The following is a 25,966-nucleotide window of genomic DNA, read 5'->3' as shown; positions in this document are numbered from 1 at the left end:
CATCCTCATTTGGAATATACTTTGTTTCTATTCTGCTAGTGGCAATCCTAGTAATTAATTCATGAATTCTTAACTTAGCAAAGTTTAATAATAATACAAACTTTTACTAGCCTGTCACTGTTGGAAATCTTGGGATTGCTTTATTTTTTATTTTTTATTTTTTATTAAACCTCAGCCTGTGTTCAGCTCCAGGCTGAGGATGTGTCTGACTAATTTTACATCCCCAGTGCTTGGGAAAGTGACTTCACCTTTGTCTTAAGGCAAACGCTCTAGCATACCAAGGCTCTGCTTACATCTTCTCATCTGTGTTGGCTGGATGTTCTTGAATGTTCTTGGCCACGTATGTCTCTGTGTTACACAGTTTAATGGATTAAAAAGTCAAGGTAGTGTTTATAGTGGAGGCATATTTTAAGGTTTCAGATATTTATACAGTCAACACTGCTGTTCTGTTTCTTGTTTCCCTTCAGCTCTGATTTTCCATCTGCCCTGGACCTCTAAGATTCGCTTAACCTTGTAATTGGACCACCGGCTGAACTTTCAAGTAGATCTAGTGAAATTTTCAAGGACTAAGCTTGTGGGTTTTTTTTTAAAGAGAATTTAGAGTCTTTATTTATTTAAAGCCATAGATTCAGTTTAGCTTTAATCTAAACAGAAAGTGAAAGATATTTTACAAGTGGAAGAGACAGCAAGAAATAAAGCAACAGCTAATATGTCAAAGCTGGAACAAGAACAGAGGTCAAGGTGTCTGGCTATTAGCAAAAAGGCCAAAATTCTTGTTCCTCTGGAGAGTCAGCATATCAAGTTCAGAAGTTAGGCAAAAGGATTTCCAAAAGGATCCCTATATACATCAGGAGATGTGGGTTGAGAAGCCATAGAGGTTTGCGATGAACTGAAAGAATCTTTAGAGAAAGGGTTCTCAAATGCATTGTCAGCAGATTTGGTAACTGGCAGGGAATCCTGTCTGGGAACTGGCTTTGGTGGTTCATTGGTCTTTTTCAACAGTTGATTAGCATCAAAGTCATCATGGTCTGCATTCTCCTGAGGAATGCCAACTTTGCTCTTAAAATAACTGGAGAAGGCACTTGAAGTCCCGGAGGAAGTCTGCTCTCCCTTCCTTGCAGGCACAGCAGGTGGCCGCTGAAGTTGAAAGTCCTTAAACATTTCTTTCACTGCTTTGACTTCTTTATCCCCAAGTGGGTCCAAGGCAGTGAAGGCATCACTGGAGGTGTCCTTTGGAGGGCCAGTTCTGGGAGGTGGTTGAGGAGGAGTGACCAGGAGAGAGGAGAGCATAGGAGGGGACTGGGCAGACATAGTAGAAGTTGGAAAAATATTGCTCTGGAAAGGGTTCCCCACAGGGCTTATTGATGACCAAGTATTGGGTGCCACAGAGGCTGATGGGCCCCAAACAACAGGGCCTGGAGGGGGAGTTAAAGCTGCAAAGATGAAGGCTACTTCCAACTTGGAACACCTAGGCTTTTGGTAAAAACAACTGGCTGACTGAATCCTGAAGGCTGACCACTCATCGTGGCTCCCGGTACCACTGACATGGACTGATTGAAGACTAAAGATGTTGGATTCCATGGTCCTGCCTGGGGCGGGGGGGGGGGGGGTGCTAACTGGTATACCACCTAAACCCGAAAGGGGTCCCACTGGGGTAGAAGCATTTGTTTTAAAGAGATCCAGAGGGTTGGTCTGTAGGGTTGCAGATTGTCCTGTAGGTGATGTCTGGCTGGGAAGTTCTGAGATGGGAGGGGTAAAGATGTCTGATGCAAGCAAGTCTTTTGCTGGAGACTTAGCAGTCCTTCTGCCTTGTCCTGGTTTGGTACTTTGTGGAGTGGGATAATGGCTATAGGGTCATGTGGTGAGGACTGGACAGAGCTTTCCAAGTCCTGCTTTACGCCATTCGGTATGGACAGTCCTTTGGGAGGGCTTCCCACAAAAGGCTTCAGGGAGGATTTGACATGGAAGCCGTTCTGTTCTCTTTCAGATGCCCCATTTTGAGTTCTCACTGCTGGCTGTGTTTGTGTACTTGAAAAGGGCCACAGGCCTGCCTGAGCTTCCTGTTTGCCAGTCAGGTTAGAGATTTGGTCAAACTGCTGACCAAAGTAGTTAACATCCCCATTCAGGGGCCTGTTACTCAGTGGAGTAGACAAACTACTCAAATTCTCTTTCTTCTGATCTGAAGATTTGAGAGAATCAAACGAAGAGGGTGTCGATTGGTCTGGCTGTGCAAAAGGATCGTCATGGAAAGGATCAGGATTAGGGGTGGGAAAGAAGTTGAGATTGGCAGAAAAGGCATTTTCAGGCAAGAAAGCTGCCTGAGGCTTTGGTCGAGGAAGAGAGCAGGAAGTAATGCCATTTGTTAAGAATGGATCTTCTCTTTTTTTTTTTTAAATTTTTTTTAATGTTTATTATTTTTGAGACAGAGAGAGACAGAGCATGAATAGGGGAGGGGCAGAGAGAGAGGGAGACACAGAATCAGAAGCAGGCTCCAGGCTCTGAGCCATCAGCCCAGAGCCCGATGCAGGGCTCGAACTCACGGACTGCGAGATCATGACCTGAGCTGAAGTAGGACGCTCAACTGACCGAGCCACCCAGGTGCCCCAAGAATGGATCTTCTCTTAAAGAATTCTGCTTGGTGTCGATTTCAGAGCTTAGATCCACTAACAGGATATCTTTGTTTTCTGCTGGACTATTTAGGTCAGGAGGTGTAGACATGTCCCCAAACAAATCCATCTGGTCAACACCCAATTTTAGTTTGTTAGCTTGGTCATCAAGGGTCAGTAGGGTCTCACTCCTGTTCTCTAGTGCCTTGTTGGCTTCTTCCATCTTTTTCTTTTCTTCTTCCTTTTTCTTTACATTGTAGATAACTTGAAAGAGGTCTTTAAGATCAACAACTAATGGCTCAGCCTGTTGTCCTGTTTTTATGACAAAAAAACTGATGCTGGCCTTCTCCTCCACACACATAACCAAACGCCTGGTTGTCTGTCATATCACGGGCAACAAAAGAAATTTTATTTACTGGGTGTTCATGCTCTATTACCCCAGTTGTTCTCATCAATTATTTTTATCCCAGAAAGGGAAATGTTGACCCAGATCCTTTGTTTGTGTTGTCCTTGAGACCAACCAGCTGCCGGCATTCCCTTTAGTTTCATCATAGAATCTTGGCTCATTTTATCCCCTCTTGCATCGGGCACATCATCAATGCCAATCAGCTTGGCCTTGTATTTTACACCATCACCTTTGAATCTGGCCAAAGGATACTCATCTGTCTTTTCAGAGCCTTTTTTTTTCTTCTTCGATGGTGCTTTTGGTGCAGCCTGTTGGTCAGGCTGACCATTAGTTGTGCTCGTTTCTACTTTGTTAGACACGGCAAGAAGGCAGACAGCCACCTCCAGCACCAGCAGACGCTTAGTGACACCAGGCAATCCCCGAAGTCTCAGATGAACATAACCTGCTACAGATACCTATCTGTCCCTGAAGACAGTAGGTAAGACCTCTTCTTGAAGCCTCCCCACGTCCCCTGCAGTTCAACTTAAAATAATCTGGGTAAAAGAGTTCGTTGGCCATCTTTGGAGCCTAATATTGTACTTTTCTGCAAGGTATTATTTCTTTCTCCCAAGGTCTAAAGAGCAAACCCCTCATTACAGGCTTTCCGAATGTCCAGTCTACCATTTGACAAGCAGTAGATGGAAGAAGTCTTGCTTCTAGACTCAGGTCCCCAGCCAGCTAGCGCCTCCGCGAAGCGAGCATGACTCCCGGGTGCCGAGCCTCCAGGCTGCCACACAGCTGACACGGTGGGCCGCGCTTAAATAGCCGCCGGCCCGGGAACCTGGGGAGCCGTGCGGCCACTCCTGGCGAGATATGGTTCTAATCAGTAAGCTTGTGTTTTTAGTGAATAGATTTCTGAAAACTCTGTGCAATGCAAGCTGTGTATATTGAATTACTTTTCCAGTGGTTCCCATAATAATTTGGGAAATGCATCTGTATAGAAAAAAGGTAGGGTGTGTTAGTTTGCTAGGGCTGCTGTAACAAAGTACCACAAACTAGGTGGCTTAAAATAACAGGCACGTATTCTCTCCCAGTTCTGGAGGCCAGAATATTGACGGGTCTATGCTGTCCCTGAAGGTTCTAGAGAAGAATCCTTTGTCCTTTTCTAGTTTTTGGTGGTTTCCAGCAGTACTTGGCATTCCTTGGCTTGCAGCCACATCACTCTAATTTCTGCCTCTGTCTTCACAAAGCTTCTGTGTGTGTGTGTGTGTGTGTGTGTGTGTTTTCACATGGCATTCTCTTCTCTGTGTGTCTATGTTCAAATTTCCCTCACGTTTTAGAGATATTCATCACTGGATTAGGGCCCACTTAAATCCACTATTATTGCATCTACAAAGACTCTATTTCCAAATAAGGTCACATTTGCAGGTACCATGGCTTAGAACTTCAACATATCTTTTTCAGGGGTAGGGGGGGAACAACTCAAGTCACAACCTGGGGCAAAAAATGGATCAGGAATATCTTTGAGAATAATATCATCTACTTAATAAAACTAGTCTGATGATTGGGTACATTTCGTTCTTCCACATAACATATAAAAACAAGCCATTCCCCAAGTTCTCTGTCCATCCAGCTGTCTTAGATGGCACTTAATTAAATTCATGGGATTTAGATGTTGAAGAAGTGGCACCATCAACATCTGTGCTCCCTGGTTCAGAGAAACCAGGGAGGAAGAGCCATTTTGTTGAACTCATTCCTAAGATACAAATCACGCATCCAGAGAACATCTGATTTGTCCTGGGATAGCCCATGCCCTCAGTTATTCCATCATCACCATATTAACCTCCATCTGTGGGTGCTGACAAACCCCCAACAAGCATCCTGAAAGCCACTTTGGCCTCTGATGGGCCAACAGTGACAGAGAAAGGAGATCAAGGTTTCAGAAAATCTGTATCCATGAGGCATGTATGGCGGACTAGTCTCTAGGCTTTGTAATTGTATAACTGGGAAGTCTTAAGACGTGATTAAATATATATATCAGCAAATTTACCTGTTCCTTGTTATTGTGGCAGGAAATGTCCCAAGGGCTAATAGAAGATCATGGCTGTCGTTAAGATCCTTTATACCCTATGTTGTCACATGAACTCTTTGCTCTCCTTCATCTTAAGACCCGCCACATTCTTTGGGCTGAATATTATCTTCTGACAACCCTTTCTTCACTCACTGCTTAAGTCCAATGAATTGTTTGGGGCTTCGTTCCCATTATCGCTTGTATTTAGAGCATGCCTGTCATAGAATAGTTACTTAATCACATTTGTAGGATGAATTTAAGAAAATATTGACCATACCTTTTATCTCTCAGTTCATCTTTTTCAAAATGTCCCTTTTCTTTTGATTATACTAATAATGGAAACTTGGCCCAAGGGAAATGTGAAAACTTTCCTTCTTAAGGTCTGCTTATGAGATGTGAAACTGGTTCTGGAATGTATCCAAAAGCTGCCTCTTTAGCCACACAGCAGGAAAGTCTGACCATTGGCAGCTTCAGGAGAGAGTGTTTTCCTCGTCTAAATTGGAACAGAGCACGACTGAGTTCTATAACAGGAAATGCAAGGGCTATAGAGAGTGTCCATTTTGTCTCCTGCCTCCCACCAATATTACAAGAGGGGAAACTGAGGTTCAGAGGGGAAAGAGTGTGGTGCAGGTGGCATGGCAGTTGGTGGAGTACTTAGCATTAGAACAAACTTTCAGGACAGTGCTACTTCCTGCCCCATCCAGACTCAAGCTCAAACTGCAAAATAATATCAGGAAACCTGAAAGTGAAGAAGTGATTTATGACAAATGTCAGTATCCTACAATTTTTTAAAATGATGCTTTAAGATATAACATTGGCCTTGATATACCTTTAAAAATATTAATTTTAATTGATATCTCAAAGGCCTTTCGTGACATAGACCACAGATGTTACCCTGGGCAGGAACAATTGTCTGGCAACTCTCAACATGCAGTCATGCAGAATCCTAAATAAGATTGCCAATCCCTATGTGGTGTTTCACAGAGGACTACCTTGGACCTTCAGCAACATCCTTGCCATAGATCTTTGGAAGTTCTGGTCCTGAGAAGTTTGTCACAGTAGATGTAAGCTCTGGTCACAATGAAAATAAGAGGACCAGGGACGTTTTCTGGAAAGTAAGAGAATACATCATCTGACATTGAAATTCAAAAGGGTAGTCACAGTGGAGATGCTCTAGGCTTCTGACTCCTGTGGGCATATGAAGGCTTCTGCAAAGGTGGGCGCCAATTGTGTTCTCTTCCCGGTTCTGACACTGACCGGTGGCATGCATTGATGAGGGGGTAGCTGGGTGCCACCTGTAGTGGGAAAGAGTTATCACAGAGCAGAAGGTCACATCAGAACTGGTTATGTCCATGCTAGAGTGTCCTCACTCGGGCCCAGGGGCAGTTGCTTTCTTACTGGTAGCTTCATCTTCATTCTGCATTGAGCTGGATGTGCTCATGTTGACTTGATCACTAAGGCCTCTAGTGACACTGTCATAGGATGGTGGGAAAGATACAGCAGACACACTTTCAGATTTGTCTGGGAGGGCACAGTTTTCATTTGCCATGAATCCAACAAAGGCTTCATCTTGGGGTGACACAGCCTCCTCCTCAGCCCTGGGCACACCTGGAGGGCTGGAGATTGTCTTGGAGCGGTGCAGCACATAGCTCCGATAGGCCTTTTGAATGACAGTAGCTGAAATGTCTTCTTGCTTCCACCGGAGGGTGGTTGCTATTGGTTCATAAGATGCTTTTGAAACATTAGTTGCCATAAACTTCTCTTCAATGTTTGCCTTCAGAGAATCCAACTCCCCAGATTCTCCCAGAACATTCTTAGTGAAGGCAAAAAGAATGTCCAAACAGTGGATCTTATCTCCAGGGACCAAGGGCAGGTCCATCTGGATTAATATATTCTGATTGGGTTTTGGGATTCGCAGGGGGCCAGAGAGGGTGTCTGCAAAGTCCGAGAGGGCAGAAAAGGTAATAAACTGAGTGGCTTCTGGGTCAAACTTCTCCCAGGTCTCATAAAACATGTCAAAGTCATCCTCACTCAGAGGTTCACTGCTCTCCTGTGTGGCCACATTGAAGTTCTCCAGAATCACTGCGATGTACATGTTGACCACAATGAGAAAGGAGATGATGATGTAGGTGGTGAAGAAGAGGATGCCCACGGCCGGGCTCCCACAGTTCCCCCGGGAGCCGTTGCTGTTGGGCAGATTGGGGTCGCAGTAGGGGGGCCCTGTGTTGAGGATGGGGCTGAGGAGGCCGTCCCAGCCGGCCGACGTGGTGATCTGGAAGAGGCACAGCATGCTGTTGGCGAAGGTCTGGAAGTTGAACATGTCGTCGATGCCAGCCTCCCACCTTACATGGGGGAAGCTGGCCATGCCGAAGATGGAGTAGATGAACATGACGAGGAAGAGCAGCAGCCCTATGTTGAAGAGGGCAGGCAGGGACATCATGAGGGCAAAGAGCAGCGTGCGGATCCCCTTGGCTGCTCGGATCAGTCTGAGGATGCGGCCGATTCGGGCCAGGCGGATGACTCGGAATAGCGTTGGGGAGAAGTAATTTTCAAGTGACGTCAGAATCGCAGAAAACACCAGGCCTTTAGAAGAGAGGAAAATGATCTAATTAGTACTTACAAGCATGAGCCTTGACAAAGCTGGCCGCAGTCACACTCTCCCGTCTCTGCTCTGTATGGACCTCCATGTGAGGATCTGTAATCAAGTACTCTGGGCCCTCTGAGCATTGCATGGTGATTGGCATAATGTAGGGGCTCTGTACATGCTCACTGCATAAATCGTTTGTCTCTGAAGTAAGTCCCATCCTTCCCACCATGTTCTTATCTTTCTTTCCTTCCATCTGGAATGTCTTCCTCTTAGTCAACCTCCATGGTCAAAGCCCTACCTTCTGAAGCCTAGCTGGAAGTGATGGCACCATATTCCACATACACACAGTCCTTGTCCATTTCTGTCTATGACACAGGTCCTACTCTTCCTTGAGAATTCAGCCTTGGGACATGCCTTTCCCTCCACCCTTGTCCTGTGCTCTGTGAAGGTCAGGGTCCCTTGTGATTCATTTCCCCATCTCCTACTGGGAAGATTGACTTAGTTTCTGGCACATGGTCCTGTGGATAATTGTACAGAGCTTGGTGTTAATTACAAGGGGGGCCTGAGGAGTCGGGCAACTTGCTGACAGCTAAAGCAGAATGGCTTTGAATGGCCAGCTGTCTACATAATGGCTTGTATTTGTTTCTTTCATTTCCAGCTGTGTTTGAACTCTATGTTAGGGCCTGCAGATAGGCTTGTTTAGGGTCAGTTACAGCCCTCCCACCCCCAACTACAAACAAAGTTGGAAAGATGAAGAATGTATATGTCTCCCTATATGATATCTAATTTGAGGATTTGTGGGACACAGGGCCCACCAAAGATTAGGCGAGGCCTTTAGGTCAGACAGGATTCGAAACCTCTTAGGACAAATGGTGAGGAGTGTGGTGGCCAGCTCTCTCTCTCTTTGCCAGGGTTCCCTTGACCTTTGTCTCCTACTTGCCTTTTTTCATATGAATATGGGTGGTCACAGTATTGTGTTGGAAGGAGGAAGGAAATGGGAAGAGATTCAAGAAGCAATTATAATATTATATTATAAAATCTTTATGAAAGCCCGTCTCTTAAAGTCAATTTAACTGGGATATTTTTCTACAGTGTGGGGTACATTATGTTTCTATATAATCTAAGATTCTGCCCGCCAACCAGTTTACATGTACTTCAAGGGATAATGAGTCTTCATACTTGTAGCAATTAGGTACTCAATACATGTCTTGCTGGTGGGAAGGAAGAAAGGGAGAGAGGGAGGGCAGGGGGGTGAAGAGGTGGGTTCTTTCACTAGTTTTCTAGCTGCCTCTATGACTTATTTCTAACCAGTGGATGGTGTTGCTGTGTGGGTCATAGGAACTAGCAGTTAAGGTGTCCCCATCATAGATTGGAGTACTTTGAGTATATTTATTTCTATAGAATTGATATGGGAACCCACATAAGCAAGCTCTTTTCTCTATTATAAAATCAAAATGGCCTTTAAAATCTCTCACTTTGGGAAAGCAAACAAACAAAACAAACCTCCCACAAAAACCACCAGCAGCAGGAAAACAAAGCAAAACACAAAAATAAATGTAAACTCACCAACAAATAAACACAACCCAAGGCTGTGTTTCAGCACCTGGGTGGGGAGATTGATTAAATGCTGCCAAGTTGTATTTAGATGCTGTTAGCTTTTGATGGTAAATCAATGGAAAATGAAATCCACAGCTATGCCCTGACATGAAAAGTAAGCAAGTTATGATATAACAGGTCAGGATATATTTATAATGCAAAGTAAAGCTGGCGCGTGGGATTTGGCCTTTGTAGAGCCAAACTTTGCCTAAACCACAAGCAGGCCAGGAACACTCTCTCGGTTATTGTTGGAAAGCAGCTAGTTCATTAGAAGAACATTAGCCTGGTCTGGGGCGCTTGGGTGGCTCAGTCGGTTAAGTGACTGACTTCGACTCAGGTCATGATCTCGCGGTTCGTAGGTTCCTTTGGCTCTGTGCTGACAGCTCAGAGCCTGGATCCTGCTTCAGATTCTGTGTCTCCTTCTCTCTCTGCCCCTCCCCCACTTGTGCTCTGTCCCTCAAAAATAAATAAACATTAAAAAAAAAAAAAGAAGAAGAAGAACATTAGCCTGGACTAAATTCAGCTCTGCCCTTTACAAACTGTGTGACCTTGTATCACTTTCTTAATCTGTGAGGCTCAATTTTAAATTCCAAGATGAGGATAAGAACACTCCAGAGAGCTATTGTGAAGATCCAAGGAATGCATCCCAGTCCTCAGATGTCAGCAAGTACCCAGCTATGGTGGCTCCATTCCCCACTTTAGCTTCTGACTTTATTAATTTTCTCTGAACACTCATTGGTCCCCCAAAACTGGGCCTATCATTCAACACCCACACTAGGCCCTAAGAGCATTGATCTCTTGATTTTTCTATCACTCACATTCCCTAAGTGGACAGTTTTATAGAGATTTAATTCTAGATCCTTGACTTAAGAATCTCCTTTGTACAGGCAGTTTCTACACTATACAGTAGCACTGAATAAATGTTTCCTGATTTTTAAATTATTAGGGTTGGACAATCATTGTTTAAAATTTTTTTTTTTTACATTTATTTTTGAGAGACAGAGAGAGACAGAGCACAAGTGGGGGAAGGGCCGAGAGAGAGGGAGACACAGAATCCGAAGCAGGCTCCAGGCTCTGAGCCATCAGCACAGAGCCCGATGCGGGGCTCGAACTCACGAACTGTGAGATCATGACCTGAGCCAAAGTCAGACGCTCAACCGACTGAGCCACCAGACGTCCCTGGACAATCACTGTTTTATAAGAAATTTCATTTTGAAATAAAGCTCTCATATAACTTAAAAAAAAAATCTCCTTTGAACACTCTTAGTATTTCCCACTCTTCTGGCAACCACCTCCTTTTCCAGAAAGTATTTTATGACTCACCTCACATCACACCACCCATTCTTCACTTTGAAGGCCATCAAGATAAGGGAAACTCCATCATCTTATTTTCTCTGGAGGAGTGATTATCCCTAACAGCCCCCAAAGCTCAGCCAAATGGGCTATGCACACAGTAGGTGCCTAAAAACCCTTCATGACTGCATGGAGAAGGCCGATGGAAACTCTCCATTTCACCGAGAGGCCCAGAGGCATTTTAAACCTGCTGCTCTTGGAAAGCAGCAAATACTGGGCTCCTCTAATACGTAATAGGTATTGGACAAATGTGTTGGTTGCCCTCTTGGTTTTGAAAACAACAACCCAAACAACCCCAAGCAGAGGCTGGGCTTCCCCGCCAGCTGTGAGCCCACTTACTCCCAATGGAGAGGACCACGACAATGAAGTCAAACACATTCCAGCCATTGGTGAAGTAGTAATGCCGTAAGGCGAACACCTTCATGACACACTCTCCCGTGAAGACAGCCACAAAGAACTGGTTGACTTTGTTGAGGATTTTTGTCTTTTCTTCACTCTGGTCATCAGTCTCCACCATCATGGTGATCATATTGAGGCAGATGAGGACCATGATGATGATGTCAAAAGCTTGTCTGGTCACAACGTCAAAGACAAAGCCCTGGTACTTGTTCTGAGAAAACAAGAGATGTATATCAGGGCCTTACTGGCCAACATATACAACGCATCTAGAGAGGCTGTGCTCTCCACAGATGGCTTTCTAAAGCCTGTCTCTCTTGTCTTGCTCACACTCCACATCCAGAGAGAAGCCAAGTCCTGTCCTTACTCCTTTCAAAATCTTATCCTTAGTTGATTCTACCTCAATGCCTCGATTCAAGTCCTTGTTATCTTTCTCACCCCTTTGAAGTCATCAGGCGCTTTGTCCTTGCTGGTGCTCCATTTGCAAAGTCTTTCCCATCCCTTCTCTTGGCTGTCTAAATCCAAATAGTCTGGAGTGATCCATTTTTCTTAAGCCCCACTTCCTCCAGGGAGATCTCCCTAATCACGTCATACCACATTGCTCATTTCCTCTTTCTTCCCGCAGCCTTTGTAGTCAGTCTTGAGTTCTAGCATTTCATATGTGCTTCTCTTCTCTGCTAGATAGTGAACTCTTTGAGGAAGGGGCCATGTCTCATTTAACATTGTGTTCCCATAGTGCCTGCATAGCATGAGTTCAAGAACTGCAAACTCAGAGCCCCTAGGTGGCACAATCAATCGAGCGCCCAACTCTTGATTTCAGCTCAGGTCATGATCTCAGGGTTTGTGGGGTCAAGCACTACATTGGGTTCCACACTATTAGTGCAGAGCTTGCTTGGGATTCTCTCTCTCTGCCCCTCCCTTGCTCATGCAGCACTCTCTCTCTCTCGCTCTCTCTCACAAAAACAAACAAACAAAGAACTGCAAACTCAGTGGCTGCTATTCTCCCCCACCCCAGGTACCCCAGGTCAAAGGGACAGGCTTGGGGTCCTTCTCTTTTCCCATTGTATCTTCCGGAACTTTGCTCCTACTGCAGTTTGCAAAACCCTTCCTCCTCTGAAGCTTGTGTCATTTATGCAGCCCACCTTTACCTCTTCTTCACTGCCGACACTTGCCAACCTCCTGGTCCTTCGGCTTCATTACTGAGGAGTGAGGCTTTTGGCCAGATATGGCCTCTCTTGGCTACTACCTCTTGGTTCCTTAGCTAAATCTCTAATAACCCAGCTGTTCCTAGCTTAAAGAAAAATCTTCCTGAACCTTACAACCTACCACCCTACTCCTCCCCTCCACTCTTATAGTAAATTTTTTTTTTTCCAACGTTTATTTATTTTTGGGACAGAGAGAGACAGAGCATGAACGGGGGAGGGGCAGAGAGAGAGGGAGACACAGAATCGGAAACAGGCTCCAGGCTCCAAGCCATCAGCCCAGAGCCCGACGTGGGGCTCGAACTCACGGACCGCGAGATCGTGACCTGGCCGAAGTCAGACGCCTAACCGACTGCGCCACCCAGGCGCCCCTATAGTAAATTCTTAAAGGCATGTTGTGCAATCACTGTTTCCTACTCACTCCAACATAGCTTTTGTCCCCATCCCGCCACTGAGATGGTTCTCATTCAGATCACCAATGACCTCCATAATGTAAGTCCATGGACACCTGTTCAGCATTGCTTGCCACACATGCCACGTTGAAACTATCCTTTCTTGGTTTCCATCATCCCTTACTTTCCTGGTTCTTTTCTTGCCTTTCTGGCTGCTCTGTTTTGAGTCTTCTATATGCAACCCAAAGATGTTAGAGCACCTCAAGGCTCAGTCTAGGCAGGACTCTTCACCCTATTCTTTCTCTCTCAGCAATCTCTCCAGCCTGTGAATTAGTAAGTACCTGACATGAAATAGATCCTCAATAAATAGATGAATGAATGGATGACAGAACGGACAGCTCTGAATTACCCATACCTCAAATAAAATTAGAAGGCCAATCTATTGTGTATAATAGGCACTTACTGAATGTGTACTATGTTTGGGGCTCTGCATGAGTGGAGGCAGAGAGGACCCTGTCATGAGTCTCACCAGGGAGCTCACAGAAGCTGCAAAGCAGACAGAGAGGAGAAGGGCTGTGACAGAGGCTGGATCTTGTTTTCTGCTTCCTGGTGGGGAGGGGTTGCTACTCTGTGGGGTTGGAGTAAAGGATCAGACCCAAATGGGCCTGGATCTTGGCATAACTGCTGGTCCGTGTCTCTTCTGGAGTGGGAGGGGGATTGCAGAGCCACGAATAACTTCCATTTCATCACTGAAAATGGCAAGAAAAATAAAGGCCTAATTATGACCACACAACTTGTAATTGAACAGAGCAGGTGACAGCATTACTGAGATGTGGGCATTGAGTTCGCCCCAGATATTTGTATGCTGGGGAATGGAGTGGCTTGCTGCTCTTGGCTTAGCCTGTGGGCAGGGATCACTTCTCTGCAACCCTCAGTGCTCTCAGAGATGATGAAGTGGGTGACTGATGATGTGATATTCTAGAGCCTATTATTTTCCTATAAAGGGGAGTATGTGAAACCTGCTTTTAGTAATTTCTATAGCAGGGGATGTTACAGAATGAGATTTCCCAGTCTTGTGGATGTCTTAGTCTTTGCTATGGATGAAGCATAAAATTTAGAACTTGAGCTTTGCCAGTAGTGTGGAGGTGTGTGTGTGTGTGTGTGTGTGTGTGTGTGCGCGCGCGTGCGCACGTGCACACACGCGTGCGTGTCCCAGGTTGACCCTGCTGTGAAATGGCACCCATGCACCTATGGGGCAGAACTACTGTGTCAATGCTCAGCTTTTATCTGACCAGTCAACATATTGGGACTACTAAGGGAAGAAGGTGAGCATTCCAGTGTTAATAGTCTAGTGAAAAGAGAGCTGGATCTGGGAAGGTGAGTCTTAGGTGGGAGTGGGAATTTCTCTTTTGGCTTGGGCCTGGCCTTTGAGGAGGGCAGATGATCAGGCTTGTCCCACTGGGTGGTGAATACCAAGATGTTGCCTGCCATATGGATGCCAGCCAGGAGAGAGGGCAGGGGAAGGCTTTGGGCCCTGGAGAAAAGCCATATGCAGTTGTTGCTTGGGCCCCTGCTCTGCTAGTTTCCCCTTTGGGACCTCTAAGACTTCAAAGTCTTAATTAAATGTTCAGGTCTTGCCTCAGCTATGATAAGGGGAACAAAGGGAAAATTATATTGGCTGTGCTTGGAACAGAGTATTAAGGAGAGAGCCGTGTTCCTCCACTAAAGCTAGGACAGTGTTGATAGTTAATTAGTAATACACCCCCTTCCCATCCAAAGGGATGATGAATCTCAGAAATACAGCTGGGCTGTGATGTCTCACTTTCCTTATCCATGTGAGGGCTTCCCTGAGTGCCAACCTTGGAGGGTCTTGGTTATGGCTTAAGTGGGAGAAATGGTGATTTCATTGTAAGTCTTCCTGCCCAACCATTGTCTTCCACTCTTATTGTAGTGCCTGGAATTTCAACATTAGGTTCCTGCTTTTGTATTAAGATAGTGTCCTCTCCAGGGCCCTTTTTTGAAATTCGGTTAATCCTATCTCAGGGAAATTGTCCTCCTTGACAGGAGGAAGGTATGGTGGCCTGTGGGGTTGGTTGATAAAAGGGGAGAAGCTGAGATGTTATGGAGAGATTGAGCAGTGTATAGGGCAAGGTACCAACATGATTCGCCAAGGGATGTCCCTAGCACAGACTCCTTAGTGTCTAGTTCAATTGTGGACTCAGCATTGGTCTAGGCACCAGTGATGGCCAGCAGGGACTCAGTTGCTTTATTATCTGTAAGTCTCAGGATCCTTCTCCCCTGACTTGATGCTGATTGGCTGGGCTCAGTCATTTACCTACTACATCTTTTAATTCTGAGCCCCTTCCTGCCCATTAACCTGGCCGACAGAGGGATACTCCCTGAGCCTTAAGGGCTTGCCCTTAGGTTCATTCCACCCCAGTTATCTTGATCCTTATGGGGATTTGGAAGGAAATCTCTGCCTCTACAGAGGTCTGAACATCCTATCACCCCTCATTGTAACACTTCTTTTTATTTTTTATTTTATTTGAGAGAGAGCATGAGTGGGGGAGAGGGGCAGGAGAGAGAGAGAATCTCAAGCAGGCTCTACGCTCAGTGTCGAGCCTGACACGGGGCTCAATTCCATAACCCTGGGATCATGACCCGAGCCAAAATCAAAAGTCAGATGTTCAACCAACTCAGCCACCCAGACACCCCCATTATAACACCTCTTATTAGAATTGAGCTTAGTGATACATTTGTGACCACTGTTTCCAAGTAAAATACATCCAAAAACCATAGCATTTTTTTCCTCCTGTAAATGTTTTCAAGGCTGTGTGCTCATGAAGTTTTTAGTCATTTATGCAAACCCCATGCCTTGATTTAGAAATCCTAATGCCATGGCCAACAGAATGTATGTCTCTCTAATTCTAGGGAAAGGTCCACTCCTTTGTTGCAGGTTCTTAGGTTTTGCCCTGGTGTGGGGAAAGGCTAATGGCATTGTGCCCTATGCAGCACCTGTAGTTTTCTTCACAAATACCACATCTTAACTACAGAAAGGTTATGTAAAGGAACAAGATGCCAATTCCATTCACTGGAGTGGATGGCTCAGAAATTCTTGGAAGAAGTTCAGTTGTACATTTCCAGCATAGCAATACTCCCACTCCCAAACCTGTTCATCCACTCTCAACAGAGGCCAACTAGAGGTTTGACATTTTCCATCTTCTGGTGGAGGACTGAGAAGAACTTAGGTGATAACACGTATGGTTTGGGTGTTGCATTTAATGGAGAAATAAAATGGCATGTCTCTTAGGGTCTTTATGAATAAAGAATAAGAGTGGAGTATGGCTCTAAGTTTTGGTTAGTCTAAACACAACTTTTTATTCCTATTGTGCCACTTGACCATGACCATCACCGGGGCCAGGATCCCAGGGGGCTGGGTTTTGGCCATTTCCTCTGTCTACTATAGGGATGGGGTGGAATGTAGGGTGAGGCTGGAGATTTATGTATGGAGGCTAGATCATGATGCACAGCCACACAAACTCTTCATCTCAGGGCTCTAACCACCTCTACTATCGTTTAGCCTAACCTGTTCCCAATCTTGTGATTTAACCCTAAACTGGTTGAGGAACTCAGTACTTCCTTAAACAGGTCAATTTGGAGTAACTGTAGGAGATATATTCACTCCGGAATACCACAGTTGCTTCTTTCAGTCTTCTCATTCCTTGGGTCTTGGAACTCTCGTTACCTTATCCCCAAACACAACCCAGATTTACTGCTTCACAGAGAGCACTGGTCAACCCCTACGCAGCACAGGCACAGGCACAGGTACAGGCACAGGCTGTCACCTGGATTTCCAGACATACTCTTCTGGATGGAAGCTCTGGGGCTTACCAGGGGCCGAGGGATGGGCTTCTGGGGCTTCTTGGAGCCCAGCTTCTTCATGGCATTATAGTACTTCTTTTGCTCCTCTGTCATGAAGATGTCCTGGCCCCCTAAGTATGAGAGGGGATAGCACACACCACTATTATTAAAGCAATGGAAATTTCCAGGGATACCAAAATCAGAGCAGGCTGGAGAAGAAGTACATCTCCTCCTACTCCCTTCTCTGTAGAAAGACAAGTCAAGGCCAGAGTCAAGCAGCATCCTGTCTGGGTGCCACAAACAGTGACAGAGTGGATAGGACTGAGCCCCAGCTCTGACTCCCTGCCTGGGACTCTGGAACAAAGCCTGTTTCTCTTCTTCAAGAACCCAGAGGTGTTGCCTCAACAGAGTAGGGGGCATTTGAGAGTAGAACCCCAGGAGAAGGTAAATATCATTTTAAATCTGAGCCTTAAATCTAGCCTGCTCATTACAGTCAAATCCACTAGGCTTCTAGAATCACAGTTCCTGCCAGGGACAAGAGCTTCCTTCAGGGCCTTCTGGAACAAAGACCCCGAGACCCAGCCGCTTAACCCCTTTCTGAAGAGGAGCTGAGGACTATTACTGACTTATCCAAGAATTCCTTGGAGAATTCTTGATTGGTTCTCTTAAGGCCCTGCCACATATGTTGCCCTCTGCGGTTACAGTTAAATTCCACTGTTGGAAATGCCTTCTTCCCTTAGTTTTGGGTTTTCTTTAATGACCCTCTAGACCTCCTTCATTCAACCCCTCACCTTTCACTTCCTGACATAATTTGAAATCTTCCCATCTCAATAGCATGTTCATGTAAATTAGTCACAGCAAATGTGGGGATGCGGGCTGAGATCTGTGGAGATCTATGGGATTTCAGAAAATCTGTGGGCACAGAGGGCTTCTGGGGAGAAACATCTTGGTGGGGCTGGAGGCAGGGGCAGGAGGTTGGGAGCACTTGGTGGGGACACACTGAAAATTTGGAGCAAGGAGTCAGCAAACACAGTTTCTCCCCCAATTTGATCACTGGCTGTTCTCATTCTATCACCTAACATGGCCAGCTCCCTGTCAAGGCCTCAGTTTCCTCATCTGTAAAATGAGAGAAGGGATTGCTTGAATGGTCTCAAAACCCTCTAGGGTGCTGATGACACTGGTCAGCCTTCACAGCTACCTTGCTGAGCCCCTCTGGGACAGAGAAGGGCCCCACTTCTTATCCCCAGAACTCTGGTTGAGGATTTTCTGCAGGTGGGATGCCTGCACCATTAGACATTTATTCTAAATTACAATAATAATACAGTAGCTCAGCCCTAAACTAGGTGCTTCTTGTACGGAGTTTTATTTACCTCTTACCAGAATCCTTGTGTAGGTAATATTAACTCCATTGAATGGATGAAGAACCTGAGGCTCAGAGAAGTTTTTAATATTGCCAGGGTCAGCCATATAGTGATAGTTGAGCAGGGAATGCAAGCCTAGGTTTGTGTCATGTCACAACCAATTCTGGGCTCTCAGTGCTGTGCTATGTGATTTATCCATGTGACCCTTTTTTTCTCTGGATCTTGGCTTACATAAGTCTAAAGTTCTGCTCTATCCACCTCAAAGGAATGGAGGGGATTAAATGAAAGGATTAATGGAGGGTAACAAGAAAGCATTTTATACCTTTAATGCCCTCATATTGTAATGGAAACATGAAAGGTTATCTGGGATTGGATTCCTATTCATCAGAGTCAGCATCCATGGAGGTGAGGGTCTTCCTACCCTTCCCAAGGAGGTTGGGATTCTGCCAACATTGGAGCTCTGGCCCTTCCTGAGGCCTCCTGGATTCAGTGCTCTGGGGGGTCATAGCCCCAGACAGAGGCAGCAAGTGCTGGGGCCATTTCTTTCCCTGTTGATATTTCCCAAGGGTCACCTGGGACATATCCAATGCACCTGGTTTTAGCTGGGAAGACCTTGGCATTCTGGGAGAGAGGGTGGGGACTCAGGCAGGAACAGGGTCGTTGCTGACACAGAGAAATGTAACTCTTCTAGCAGCAGCCCCAGGACATCAGCAGGGGTGAGGGCTGTGCTCAGGGTGCAAAGGTGGGAGTTGGTATTAAAGGTCAAAATTGGGCTCCCGGTCAGGCATGAGGGCTGCGAGTAGTGTTGATTTTGGTCATCAGGCCAGGGGACAAGGAGTGGAAGATTCACCACCACTGCAAAAACACCTGAGCCCCACTTATCTTTTTTTTCTGTTGATTGAAGTTGTCAATTATGACCCCAACAAAGAGATTGAGTGTGAAGAAGCCACCGAAAATGATGAAGATGACGAAGTACAAGTACATGTACACATTGTCCTCCCACTTGGGCTGCAAGTTCACCTGTGAACAGACAAAGTGAGGCATGGAGAGCAAGTGGGTGTATGTTTGTGCTCATCCCTGAGACAAGGACACGGATGTGGGTGGTTTATTTGGGAGGTGATCCCAGGAAGCAGGAATGAGGGAGGGGGAGGTTAAGCAGGAGAAAAGTTGATGAAGGGGGTGTTGTTAAGCAGGCAAGCACTGGGGGACAACAGGCACTTTATCCTGTTGGGGTTCTCCAATAAACTGTGTGGAACACACCTCAGAATTGTACCTCTAAGACACAGGGAAGCTGGAACACTTCTCTACAGACTCCCAAAACTTATCTGTGAGGCAGCCCCTTTGGACATTCAAACCCCGCCCTTGGGGGAGGGGTTGCCGAGCGAGCCGTAAGGCACTGAAGAAAGTCAAGTGTCAGATGAGAATCAGAAATGTAGCACGTTGGTGGACTCAAGAGGCAGGCTGAGGGGATCTGGGGCAGGGCGTCGGCACTGTCTGCCACAGCAGCAAAGGGTCTTGCCCCAGCAGCACCCATCTCCTCCACCTGGCTGATGTGACAGTACCCTTGTCCTAGCCACCACGCTGTTCCTGCCTCTGCCCAAGAGTGCCCTCGTACACAGTTCTGGAGTGGTTATCTGATACTTTCCTCAATGGTGAGCAGAAAAGCTTCGAAAGCCTGGGTAGTGTGCCTGGTAGGGGAACAGGTGCGGTTGGCTTAAACACTCAGTAGAGGGCCAGCTGGACACTGCTCCAGGGAGGGACAGGGCCAGGCTGTTGGGGGACTGCCTCTTCTGGTACCAAGGCCACCCTCAGTCCATTTCAAATAGACTGATGTGAGTGGGATGCACGGAGGGGCAGGCAGTCGTCATAGCAGGCTGAGACTCACATCTCGGGAATCAACAGCTGCATACATGATGTCCATCCAGCCTTTAAAGGTTGCCTGGAAACAAAGGGCAGAGGCCACTCAGTGTCTGCCTATCGTCTACACTGAACTCTGTTTTGATTCACTTATTTGTCTGTTTTTCTCATAAAGCATGGGACCCCTGGAACCAATCCTCCATGTGTGCCAGGGCTAAGCACAGTGCCTGGCACACCACAGCCACCCAGGGATTATTTGTTGAACAAATGCATGAACAAATAGTGGGATGCATGAAGGTGTGGGTAACTGCGTGACAAATATATAAGCAATTGCATCAACCCCTGACTGAATGGAGGACTGAGTGAACAAGATGTAGGCAAGGTATGAATGCATGAGTGAATGGAAGCGTAAATGTGTTTGCCTGTCATCACCACCAGCACTTTCTGTCCTTACAATAGACTGGAATATTACCATCTAGGAGAGGATATGCAGTAGAAGACTGAACAGGGGGCTGTATCATGTCTATTTTGTATAAGTAGTGAATTCTAAGTCATCACCTGATACAATCCCATTGAAGGTTCATCCCTCCATTCTATTCTACCATCCCACACTTGTCTAATTGCACCACTGTGCACCACTGTGACATTGAATCAATTGGTGAGGCTCTTTGGCCTCATGCTAGTCCATAGGAATGGGGAGTGACTTCAGCTCACACTGAGTGCTACCCCTTGCAAAGTCTCTACATAGCATTTTGTGGAAGACCCCAGACCTTCCACATTATCAAGCAGCCAAAGGAAGAAACATGGTTGATCTCAGGACTCACCACCTGCAGAAGGGCGAGGTAACCCATTGCAACATTATCGAAGTTGACCTTCATGTTGACCCAGAAGAAGCTGCCAGTGTGGTTCTGATCTTTACAGTCAGACATGTTATTCACGATAGATAAAGGCACAAGAGAAAGGTTTTCATTGGTTTTGTTGACGCACCGCCCAAACTTCCCAGCAAAGAAGTTCACACCCATGATGCTGAAGATGAGCCAGAAGATGAGGCAGACGAGGAGGACGTTCATGATGGAGGGGATGGCGCCCACCAGGGCATCTACCACCACCTGGGGGGAAATGTAAAAGGATATGGAACCCTTCTTGCTGGATCCTACTTCTGTCTACACTCACTCAGCCTGCTTCAAGACCAGTGGCTTTTGGGAGCAGAAAGAGAAGTGGGTTAATTAGGGCAATAATTCAGACTCAGAAGACTGAGAGACTCTTGGCAGCTGAAGATGGCCTTAGATCTTCTCCCTAAACTTCATTCCAAGCAGGTTTTAGGATCTTTCTCCAGGACTGAGAAGACAGGTGAACTTACAAGTACACGCATGTTCATATAAGGGTGTGAGTGTGTGTGTTATACTTACACATACAGACTTCTAGGACCTTGCTTTATTCTTAAATGCTATTTTAAAGGAGCTTTAACAAATACAGTTTAAGGTGTGCTTCGGTCAAGAATCACTGAAAACCATATTCACGAGCTTGCTTATTTGTAAAGCAGCAACCTAGATGTAACATAAACTTCAGGGACACCTGGGTGGCTCAGTTGGTAAAGCGTCCGACTTCAGTTCAGGCCATGATCTCCTGGTTCATGGGTTTGAACCCCACGTCGGGCTCTGTGCTGTCAGCTCAGAGCTTGAAGCCTTCTTTGGATTCTGTGTCTCCCTCTCTCTCTGCCCCTCCCCCACTCGTGCTCGCTCTCTCAAAAATTCATAAACATAAAACAGAATAAAATAAAATAAAATAAATTTCAAACTATTTCAATCATAAGCTAGTGTTTATGAAGGTACAAATGAATTTTTAAAGTCTACTTTTTTTTTTTACAGAAGATTCCATGCTAAAAAATGTAGAAGAAATGATTTTAAAAAATAAAGTCTACTTTTGTTTTTGAAGACAGAATGTCTTCTTTGAGTCAGTGTTGGAAGAAAGCAAAACCTCACTTTCAGTACCTGGAGCCTTTTGTAATTATGAGGAAGAGGAGGAGGACAAATAAAGGTCCTTGTACCCCCCCGTAATTCAAGGGTCTGGCTTATGAGTATTCCATTGTGAGGAAGACAGTGAGGGCAAGGTGGAGGTGACAGCAATGGTGAAGAAAGGAATGGATGAAAGGGAAGAATCCATAGGACCCCATGGCTGCACTGGGTGGGACAGGATGCTTTCTGGCGGGTGGTGGCCATGGTGCTGAACTGATGGTGCCACCACATTTAAATGGAGTGTCAGAGGGAAGGCTCATTTGCCTTGGAAAGATGAAGAGTTTGGAGTGTTCCAAAATTTTGGCAATAAGGACAAGAGGCAGGATGGAGAGATGGAGGCAAACGATGTTGAGGCAGGATCACTTCACTAAGAGCAGGAAGGGGTGAGTCTGAGTGCTGCTCGATGTGATATTTGGGGTGGGAAGGAAAGAGAGCTTACAAAGGGATGTGAAGGAGAACCAGAGCATTAGGACATGGCAGTGCCACCAAAGTCCCGGCAGGAGGTGAGGACCCAGAGTCCACCTGTGGGGGTGGGCCCAGAGTTGGGTCAGGGGCATGGGGGGCATGGTGAGGACAAGGGGGTACTAAACGCTGCAGACCAGAGCACTTTGGAGGTAGATCTTACCCGCATGCCTTCAAATCGAGACAGAGCCCGCAGGGGCCGCAGGGCACGGAGGGTTCGAAGGGCTTTGATGGATGCCACATCAGAATACTGCAGGATCTTCGCTATAAGACTTGTCAGGGAGATCTGAGTGCAGGCAGAGAGCAAAAGTATTACTCTAGGTTCCAGAAGGTCCTGGTAAAAGGAGACAGGAAATCCCTGTCTCTGTCCAAGTCATCATCCTGACTTCCATCTTATTCCGAACTCCAGTGAAAGGTCTAGAGAGAATTCAGTCTCTTCCCCTTTATTAAAGATTTCATTCATCGCTTCTCTGAACCTCTGAGAAAGAAAAACAGTCTTGCACACCACGACCCTATGGTGTGTAGGTGGTCAAGCTCCCTGTATATTACCTTCCCTTTCCCTTGAAGCACCAGCCAGGCTCCAATAGCCTTGAAACTCAACTTTCAGAGACTTGGAGAGATGATATCCCTTCATGGGGCCTATGCTGAAAGTCTGTTTTGAAGAATACAAAGTGAGCCCCGGCTGTATTTTCTCAGAAAAGTAGAGTGGAAAGAGTCCTGGTCTGGGTGGGGTCTAATTCCCTCTCATCCCCTGATTCTTTTTGTGGCCTTGGGTCAGTGCCTTGCCAGTCCAGGTCATACCTTCACCCTGTGTAAAATTAGAGTCCGAGTAAGAGTGTGGCATGGTCCATGAAATCCAGGTTTGACAGAGGGCTGAGATATAATGACTGGGTTGTGACTCCCTATTGGTCTGCCAGCTTTTCACTTTTTTTAAGTGTTGACCAAGGGCTACAAAGGACACAAATTGATGTGGACAAATGGTCACACCTTGTAGAAACTTTGAAGGTGCCAGGGTGGTACCATATGCATAGGCTTGAGCTTGCCAGAGACTGTGACCCAATCTTGGAAGACCCCAACTGCACTATGACTGGTGGGCTGAATTCAGGCTTGGCTTATCCTGGAAGCTAGGTGAGGATGTACACCAGGGGTTTACATATGAATTACATAGAGCCTCAAGCAATGTCTATTCTCTAAATAAGTAGCTTATTCCACCAGCACAGAAAGCTGGAATGGAAAGAACCCCCTTTCTTCTTCCATGCAAGGCTCCAAACACCAGCAGGTGGCACCCAGCTGTCTGGCTGACAAAGGGTAGGGAGTTTCATGCTGGGCCCTATTCAGTTTTTTTTCTCAGCCCCCTGGGAGGGCTGCCTCACGTGCAAAATCTATAGTTGGAGCAATCAAGATCTGGGGTCACTCCATCCAAGCCCACCACCACTCCCACTGCTCAGGCCACTAGCCTCTCAACTGGTCTCTAGGATTGTGTCCATTCCATCCATTCTCCACTGCAAATTTTATTATAATCATGTGTGTCTCTTACTCCCAACATTTACTGGTACTTTATCACCCTCGGGTTAGGTTCCAGACTCCATAGCTGCAGACTCCTTTTTCAGTCATGTTTCACCTATATATTCTACCCAAATAAGATTGTTCCTTAAATGTGCCTCTGTCTGTGCCTTTGCTCAGTCACCCTTTAATTAAGATTGCACCTCCCCCCCCCCGGTCCTCTTTGCACCTCAATGCTCATGTTCATTTTAAGCCCTACATCTAATGTCACTTCCTACATGAAGCCTTCCCAACTACCCCACCCCCACAGGCTGATGTCTCTCTGTCCCAAAGACACTAATTATTTCCAGCAGTGCTCACCTCCTCACCTCTCCCCCCTGCCCCATAATAGGTTTATTTCTCTCTGTGTGTCTTATCTGCTGGAAGATTATAGCCTAAACTCCTAGAGATAGGGAGTTCTTATTTCTTGGCCTCTGTCTCTCCCAGAGCACTTCATAAGACAATACTATATTCAGTAGTCATAAATAAACATTTGATAAATTGAAGAAAAGATAGAAACATGTTGGGATGGATGAGAGGAAGGAGAGAAAGAAGGAAGATGGATGGAAGATGGAAGGATGTTTGGATATGATATATGAATTAAAGGATCGAAGATGGGGGGCGCCTGGGTGGCTCAGTTGGTTAAGCGTCCGACTTCAGCTCAGGTCATGATCTCACAGTCCGTGAGTTAGAGCCCCGCATCGGGCTCTGTGCTGACAGCTCAGAGCCTGGAGCCTGCTTTGGATTCTGTGTCTCCCTCTCTCTCTGACCCTCCCCCATTCATGCTCTGTCTTTTTCTGTCTCAAAAATAAATAAACATTAAAAAAAAATTTAAAAAAAAGGATCAAAGATGGATAGAATAGATAGTTGAAGGGAAGGATGGAAGAAAGAAGAAAGGATAAAATATGGAAGTATAGAATAGTGGGTAGATGAGATAGATGAAAGGGAGAAGAATGGATGGCTAGGTAAATTGATGGATGAATGGGAAGAGAGAGTTGGATAGAATAAATCAACGAAAGAGATTGGAGAATGGCTAGATGGTTGAACAGTCAGATAGAAAAGTGAATCAAAAGGTAGAAAGATAGAAGGATTAAGGACCAGTTGATAGATGAAAGAAAGGTTAGGATGAATGCATGGGCAGAAGAGAAGAAAGAAAGAAGTATGAGAATAGATGGAAAGAGGGAGAGGACTGACAGAGAAGATAAATGGAAGAAATAAAGGTGAATGGGCGTTTGGAATAATGGAAAAAGGAAGAGCAAATGGCTGGATAGAGGGAAGGAGGGATGTATGGAAGGAAGGATGGATGGTCATTAGGAAGAATTAGGAAGAGGATGGATGGAATGAGTGGGTGACCATTGAAGGTGGTGGGGGCTTAAACTAGTGTAGGTCAGAGCGACTGTGCCCCTAACAGAGGTGGGAAGCCAGAATAAAACACTTTTCCTTCACTTACGAATAATAATTTTATATGCACAAAGCTATCACCCATGACTCGGATTTCAGGCCTCCTAGCTAATCCCTGCAGTGCTGCGTCTTGCTGCTTCCAGTACGTTGGTATCAGGAAAAGATGAGAATTGAGTGCACAGACCTGCTGTGGGGGACCTGCCAGCACAGGAGGCTGGACAGAATGTACTGGACCCCATCCAGCTTCAGGAGGCAAGCACCAAATACAGACACAGTTCCTGACACCTCTGATGTGCAGCCCTTGGTGCTGGTGGCTGCTGGAGTGTGGGAGGCAGAGACATACACAGCACGTGCCTCCCCCCCGCCTGCGGGGACCCGTAGCTGTGCTGCAGTGAGCAGGCAACTCAGGCAGCCATCCTGCAAAGCCGAGAGGGCAAGGGCCTGGACAGAGCTAGAGGACGGTGGTGGTCAGGATGAGGAACAGACCACTCCTGGCTCTTGGGGGCTAAGAAGGCTCTTAGGGGATTTCACTGAAGATGGAGGAGACATAAGTCTATCAGATGGGAGGCACTTGGTAACCCCTCTGATGCAGGGGTTGGTGGCCAAAGGTTAGTATGAATCTGAACACATGAGCTTCCTGCTCGGCGCCTCTCCAAAGGGACCCTTTGTCTCTTTCAGCGTCAATGGGGAGAAGCCGGTGGGGCAAGCACGGTGATTCTCGGTCTGGCTGCGCACACATTGGACACGTCCAGGAGCTTTGATAAGACACTGATGCCTGGACTCCGCCCAGGACCAGAGAGATCGGAATCTCTGGGAGTAGTGGCATTTGTTCATTGTATTTTTAAGAGTTCCCCAGGTGATTCTAAAGTATAGCCAGGG

At 46.2% G+C, this 25,966-nt stretch overlaps 1 protein-coding gene and 2 pseudogenes across 2 annotated transcripts in view; all 3 read right to left on the bottom strand.

The window, feature by feature from the left end:
* Positions 1-779: 779 nt before the first annotated feature.
* On the bottom strand, positions 780-2,381 carry LOC101085827 (annotated as a pseudogene).
* A 196-nt stretch (positions 2,382-2,577) lies between these two features.
* LOC123380061 lies at positions 2,578-4,210 on the bottom strand (annotated as a pseudogene).
* Positions 4,211-5,888: 1,678 nt separating this feature from the next.
* SCN10A (sodium voltage-gated channel alpha subunit 10) overlaps positions 5,889-25,966 on the bottom strand; it is a 94,508-nt gene continuing 74,430 nt past the window's right edge. For both annotated transcript variants that reach the window (XM_045037849.1, XM_045037848.1), the window contains exons 21-27: positions 22,308-22,430; positions 20,492-20,776; positions 19,696-19,749; positions 18,693-18,830; positions 16,480-16,584; positions 10,938-11,208; positions 5,889-7,645 (exon numbers count right to left, since the gene is read on the bottom strand). In XM_045037849.1, the coding sequence (XP_044893784.1) occupies positions 6,429-7,645; positions 10,938-11,208; positions 16,480-16,584; positions 18,693-18,830; positions 19,696-19,749; positions 20,492-20,776; positions 22,308-22,430 (2,193 nt within the window). In that variant the 3' untranslated portion in view covers positions 5,889-6,428. The remainder of the gene's footprint in view (positions 7,646-10,937; positions 11,209-16,479; positions 16,585-18,692; positions 18,831-19,695; positions 19,750-20,491; positions 20,777-22,307; positions 22,431-25,966) is intronic.

This window comes from Felis catus, chromosome C2 (genome assembly GCF_018350175.1).
Source record: "Felis catus isolate Fca126 chromosome C2, F.catus_Fca126_mat1.0, whole genome shotgun sequence".
Taxonomy (NCBI): Eukaryota; Metazoa; Chordata; class Mammalia; order Carnivora; family Felidae; genus Felis; species Felis catus.
Note: the sequence above shows the minus strand (reverse complement) of the source record. Positions and strands in the feature narration are given on the sequence as shown.